The sequence below is a fragment of the Protobothrops mucrosquamatus genome, unplaced genomic scaffold, assembly GCF_001527695.2.
Source record: "Protobothrops mucrosquamatus isolate PMUCROS unplaced genomic scaffold, P.Mucros_1.0 scaffold4101, whole genome shotgun sequence".
Taxonomy (NCBI): domain Eukaryota; kingdom Metazoa; phylum Chordata; class Lepidosauria; order Squamata; family Viperidae; genus Protobothrops; species Protobothrops mucrosquamatus.
This window is the reverse complement of record NW_015390030.1, coordinates 13,969-20,149: the sequence shown is the minus strand read 5'-3', so window position 1 is coordinate 20,149 and position 6,181 is coordinate 13,969. Positions and strand designations below refer to the sequence as shown.

At 52.8% G+C, this 6,181-nt stretch overlaps 1 protein-coding gene across 1 annotated transcript in view; it reads left to right on the top strand.

Moving 5' to 3' along the window:
* Positions 1-380: 380 nt before the first annotated feature.
* The window catches only part of DOK7 (docking protein 7), a gene marked incomplete at its 3' end in the record, with an annotated part of 19,437 nt that continues 13,636 nt past the window's right edge, over positions 381-6,181 (top strand). The window contains exon 1 of the mRNA XM_029286566.1: positions 381-390. Within this exon, the coding sequence (XP_029142399.1) occupies positions 381-390 (10 nt within the window). The remainder of the gene's footprint in view (positions 391-6,181) is intronic.

Genomic DNA, 6,181 nt, shown 5'->3' with positions numbered 1-6,181 from the left:
GGGAATTCATTATGGAAGGGGGGGGGGGGAAATATTCTGAAAAAAAATTGCTCCACACATCTGTCTGGGATAATTAGTTTGGGAGCTTCGGAGAAAGTTGGCAACAGCCCCCTATTATGTTCGCTAACAGTAGGGAACGGGGTTGGCGGGAACTCCATAAACCATGTTCCACAGGCTTCCCAGCTGTTTAATGCAGGTAGTCCTCGACTTAACGGCCACAAATGAGCCCAAAATTCCTGCCGTTGGGTGAGACCTTTGTTACATGAGTTTTGCCCCCCTTTTACGAACTTTCTCACCACGGTGGTAAAGGGAATTACTGCAGTGAGTAGGTTAGGAACACGGCTGTTAAGTGGATCTGGCTTCCCCCCCATTGACTCTGCATGTCGGAAGGTCGCAAAAGGGAACACGTGACTCCCCGGGGAGGCTGCGACCGTCATAAATACGGACCCGTCGCCAAGCGTCTGACTTTGGATCAGGTGACCACGGGGACGCTGCAAAGGTCCCCGTTCAGTGTGAAAAACGGTCCCGGGTCACATTTCCTAGTGCCGTTGCAGCTTTGGGCGGTCAGTAAACGAACTGCCGTAAGTCGGGGACTGCCTGCGCCGCAAATCCTTTGGCTGGCGTTATCGAATCGGTTATCCCAAGAGGGAAAGAGACAGATCGGTCTCCCCCCCAGGAACGTCTCCTTGGCTAGGCGGCCGACGGCAGGGAGTCTATCGGTGCCCCTGAGTTGGCTTCGAGGGGGCTTCATCTATTCCCGCCAGGGCCAGTTGTTACACCCCTTGTCTTGTCTTTTCCTCCAGGAGAAGCACGTCGCCGTTCCGGGGGTTTTTTTCTACACCTGAGGCTTGAAAATGGAAAAGCAGCAGCCACCTGGTGGAGCTCCGAGCAGCCGAGTCGAGACCACCAAAGGGAAGCAGGAGGAACCCCCAGGAAAGACTGGAGGAAGGAAAGGCAGAAGCAGAAAAAGTCACCTGGTCAGTTTCTTTCTTTCTTTTCTTCCTTCCTTCCTTTTTTTCTTTCCTTCTTTCTTTTGCTCCCTCCCTTTTCCTTCCTTCCTTCCTTCCCTTTCTAACCCTCTCTCCCTTTTCTTTTCTCTTCCCTTTCCTTCCCTCCCTCTTTTCTTCCCTTCCTTCCTTTTCTTTTGCTCTCCCTCCCTTTTCTTTCTTTCTTTCTTTTGCTCTCTCCCTCTTTTCCTTCCCTTTCTAACCCTCCCTCCTTTTTCTCCTTCCTTCTTTCCTTCCTTCTCTCCCTTTCCTTCCCTTCCTTCCTTTTCTTTTGCTTTCCCTCCCTTTTCTTTCTTTCCTTCTTTCTTTTGCTCTCCCTCTTTTCCTTCCCTTTTTAACCCTCCCTCCTTTTTCTCCTTCCTTCTTTCCTTCCCTCCCACTTTCCTTCCCTTCCTTCCTTTTCTTTTGCTCTCCCTTTTCTTTCCTTCCTTCCCTTTCTACCCCTCTCCCTCTCACCCCCTCCCTCATCTTTTTTTCTTCTTTCCCTTCCTTTTTTTCCTTTTCCTTCCTTCTTTTGCTCTCTCCCACCCTTTTCCTTCCTTCCTTCCTTCCCTTGCTACCCCTCCCTCCTTCTCATGTCCTTCCCTACCTTCCAGTTCTTTTGTCCTCCCTTCCTTCACTCCCTCTTTTCTTTCCTTCTTTCTTTCGCTCTCTACCTCCCTTTTCTTTCTTCCCCTCCCTCCCTCCCTCCCTCTCCTCCCTCCCTCCCTCCCTCCCTCCCTCCCTTCCTTCCTTCCTTCCTTCCTTCCTCCCTTCCTTCCTTCCTCAGAATTTCCCATTTTGAAGATGAGTGGAATTCTGGAGCTGAGTCCACCCAGGTAGCCTGGAGCAGTGGCAACTCCTGGGCAGGTCAAATAGGGCTGGCAAGACTTGTGAAGGAGCCTGGGCGAGCTCGGGAAACGAGTTCAAGGAAGGCACCACACCTGTGAGCCATCATCAAAGGGCTTTATTGAGCATTGCCAAAGGAAGGCAGAGATCAAAGGCTGTTTAGACCACAACTATGATTCTTGGGCAGTGACGGCAAACCTTTTAGAGACCGAGTGCCCAAATTGCAACCCAAAACCCACTTATTTATCACCGGGTGCCAGGTGGGCGTGGCTGTGGTGGTCACGGCAGACTGGGTGGGCGTGGCCAGGTTGGGCATGGCAAGCTCGATGTTGCTCGTGGGGAGGGACGCCTGTGGGGGCCGGGCAGGGTTGGGGGAGATCCAGGGGGTCTCTGGCGGGTGGGGCGGTGGGCAGGAGGCTCGTCCTGCGGGGTGAGGCAAGGCAGGGTGGGGGTGCCATTGTCACAGGACAAGGTGAGGCAGGGGCCAGGGCGGTTGCTGCCTGACACCATCGGCCCCCGCACACAGAGGCCAGCGAGCGCATGAGTGCTGGGATGCATCCGGCCATGTGGGACCTCAGCGAGTTAGCGGGCAGCCGATTGAACAGGGACGGTTGCCATCTTCGGGGCATGGCGTGCGTGCCCACAGAGAGGGCTCGGAGTGCCGCTTCTGGCATGCATGCCATAGGTTTGCCACCACTGTTCTAGGGGAACAGTTAGTTCTCCATCCGGATAAGGACCAGTAATAATTAGGCACGCACCTTAAGTCTGGAAAATATAAATGCCGTTTTTACATTTTACAAATGCCCAAAACTTTTGCTGGTTTTTTTAAAAAATCATTCCTGTAAGTGTTGAAGGTTCATTTGGATTTCCATCTTGCTAAAATATACTGCTCACAAAAATAAAGGGAACGCAAACCCCTTCAGTTCCATGGTAAAATGTTCCCTTTATTTTTTTGAGCAGTATATATACACGTTAAGCATATTAGATATGACACAGCACAGATATCACATTGCAAAATTTCAGATTGATAGGCAGGTGTTACAGAATGCTGCAACGTGTGTACCGGGGAAAGCGTGATAATTGGGGAGGGGGAGAAACCAAACGAACAGGGTCACAGAAGCAAAGCAAAGCAAGTTTTTACACCAGCCCCTGAAGCACGACCTGAAATGAAATTTCACTCATCTAGCCTATTATTTCGCCTACTGCCGAAGGCTCTCGGCCGCTCTGCAATCAAAAAGACCGGCCCAGCCAAGAAGGCTTGAAGCCGGCGTGTTGCAAGGGAAGAAGCCCTGGGGAAGAAAGTCCAAGAAACCAGGGAAAAAAAAAAGGCCTGGGAAGCAGTCTATGGAGAGTCTCAGTCATCCAGGTCATGGTTGTCCCCAAGGTGCTTTTTCAAGGAAGCAACTGGACTTAGGAACGGATTTCCAGAAAACATTGCAGACTAGAGGAACCATTTGCCCTTCAGTTTGAGGTGCAGACAACACGGACTCATCCCCAACCGCCTGCGCCCATCTTCAACCGTGAAGGGACCCAGGGCAGAAAAACATCCTGCAACCAAGAAGGCTCCACACCCATTTGCACCACTCAGGTGACCCTGAGGACACAGACAAACCTCCAAGTGGCCTCAACGACTCTCTAAAAAAATGCAAATGACCAGCTCTCTGCAAGGAGTATAAATCTTTCCGTTCCCCCACCATCCAGTCAGAGCTGAAGAAGCTTCTGGGATGAGAAGCGAAACGTCTTCAAAGAAAAAACAAGGAAGTCCAGTTGCCTCCTGGAAAAAGCCCCTTTGGGACCACTGAGGACACAGATAAACCTCCCAGTGGCCTCAACGGCTCTCTAAAAGAAGGCAAATGACTAGTTTTCTGCAAGGAGTATATATATATCCTCCCTTTCAGCAGTTCCCAGAAGGCTCCACACCCATTTGCACCACTCAGGTGACCCCGAAGACACAGGCAAAGCTCCAAGGGGCCTCAACGACTCTCTAAAAGGATGCAAATGACCAGCTTTCTGAAAGGAGTATAAATCCTTCCGTTCCTCCACCATCCAGCCAGAGCCGAAGAAGCTTCTGGGATGAGAAGCGAAACGTCTTCAAAGAAAAAACCAGAAAGTCCAGTTGCCTCCTGGAAAAAAAAGCACCTCTGGGAAGTCCTGGGAAGCAGGCAGGCAGGGAGAAGGGAATCAAGGCAGGCTTGCAATACACACTTGGCAGCCACAAAATACCAGCATCCAGCAGTGAATAACTTCAGCTGGAGGAGGGGAAGAAGCACAAACAATGAACTCCTCCAAACAGCCCAGAAACTGCGCTCAGCTCAGCCCGGCAGAGCTGGGGAAGGGTCTTCCCCCCCCCTCAAAGAGGCAGTGCCAGCCCATCGTCCTGGTGTGGCTTGGAAGTTAGGGGTTTCCCAGGGGGAAGAGAAAGGAAAGGAGGGGAAAAGGGAAAGGTGGAGGGGGGGGAAAGAGGAGGGAAGGGGTAGGAGTAGGGGAAGGAGTGGGGGAGGAAACGAAGGGAAAGGGGGAAGAGAGGGGAAGGGAAGGGCTAGGGGAAAGGGAGGGAAGGTGACGCGGAGGAAAGGGAAAGGACAGGAAAAGAAGACATAAAGGAAAGGATAAGGGAGGAAAGGACAGGGGAAGGAAAGAAGAAAGGGAAGGGAAGGGAGATAAAAGGAGAAGGGAAGGGAGATAAAAGAAGGAGAAAGGGAAGGAGGAAAGGGAAGGAAAGATAAAAGGGAGAAAGGGTTAGGGAAGAAGGAAAGGGAAGGGAAGGAAAAGAGAGATAAAAAGGGAAAGGGCAAGGAAGATAAAAGAAGGAGAAAGGAAAAAAGGAAAGGGAAGAGGGAAGAAGGAAAGGAAAAAAGGAAGGGAAAGGAAAGGGAGATAAAAGGAGAAAGGAAGGGAAGGGAAGGGAGATAAAAGAAGGAGAAGGGAAAGGAGGGAAGGGAAGGAAAGATAAAAGGAGAAAGGGAAAAGAAGATCAAAGAAGGAGAAAGGAAAGCAAGAAAGGAAAGGGAAGAGGGAAGAAGGGAAAGAGTGATAAAAAGGGAAAGGGAAAGGAAGATAAAAAAAGGAGAAAGGAAAAAAGGAAAGGGAAGAGGGAAGAAGGAAGAAGGAAAGGAAAAAAAGAAGGGAAAGGAAAGGGAGATAAAAGAAGGAGAAGGGAAAGGAGGAAAGGAAAGGGAAGATAAAAGGAGAAAGGGAAATAAAAGGAGAAAGGAAGAAAGGAAAGGGAAGAAGGAAAGGAAAGGGAAGGAAAAGAGAGATAAAAGGAGAAAGGGAAAGGAAGATAAAAAAGGAGAAAAGGAAAAAGGGAAGGAAAGGAAAAAAGGAAGGGAAAGGAAAGGGAGATAAAAGGAGAAGGGAAGGGAAGGGAGATAAAAGAAGGAGAAGGGAAGAGGGAAGGAAAGGAGGGAAGGGAAGGAAAGATAAAAGGAGAAAGGGAAAAGAAGATCAAAGAAGGAGAAAGGAAAGGAAGAAAGGGAAGAGGGAAGGGAAGGGAAAGAGAGAGAAAAAGAGAAAGGGAAAGGAAGATTAAAAAAGGAGAAAGGGAAAAAGGGAAGGAAAAAAGGATAGGAAAGGAAAGGGAGAGAAAAGGAAGGAAAGGAAAAAGGAAAGGAAGAAAGAGGGAAAGGAGGATAAAAAGAAGAAGGGAGGGGAGGGACGGAGAAGGGAAGAGGAAGGGAAAGAAAGAGAGCCAAGGGAAGGGCCAGATGCCCTCGAGGAGGCCCCCCTGGCCAGGAGGGACCGGCGCTCCTTCCCCGCCCGCCCCCCGTCGCCCCCCGTCGCTTCTTCCCGCCGCCCCTCACCCCCCACCCCCCGCCCGCCTCCGATCTCCGCCAGCCGGGCGCTCCCCTCTCCCGGGACCGGCTCGCCCGCCCGGCTCACCTCCGCCGCCGCCGCCGCCGCCCGCGGTTGGGCCCCGTTGCCAGGGCGACGCGCGCCGCCGCTGTCAATCAGCGCTCCGGTCCGGCCCGCCACGCCGGCGGGGCAGCGTCCTGCGCGGACTACGGCTCCCAGACTGCAACGCGCGCGGGGGTGCTGGGTGAGTGGCTGGCTGGGTGGCTGGGAACGCCCTCCCTCCGTCCCCCCACCACGCAGGCTCCGCCCCGCCCGCCCTCCTCTGGCCCCGCCCCCCCAGCAGCTGTCGGCAGCCATGCCCGAAGATGACGGACCCCGCCGCCGCCGCCGCCGCCGCGGTGGTGCTGGAGGGGCAGCTGAAGTGGCGGGAGGGGAAGAAGGTGCCCGGGAGGGGGGGGAGGAGAGGAAGGGCGGGGGTGGGTGGGGAGGGGAGGCCCTGCTCACCCCCCCACTCTGCTCACCCCCCCACTCTGTCTTTCTCTCTTCTTCTC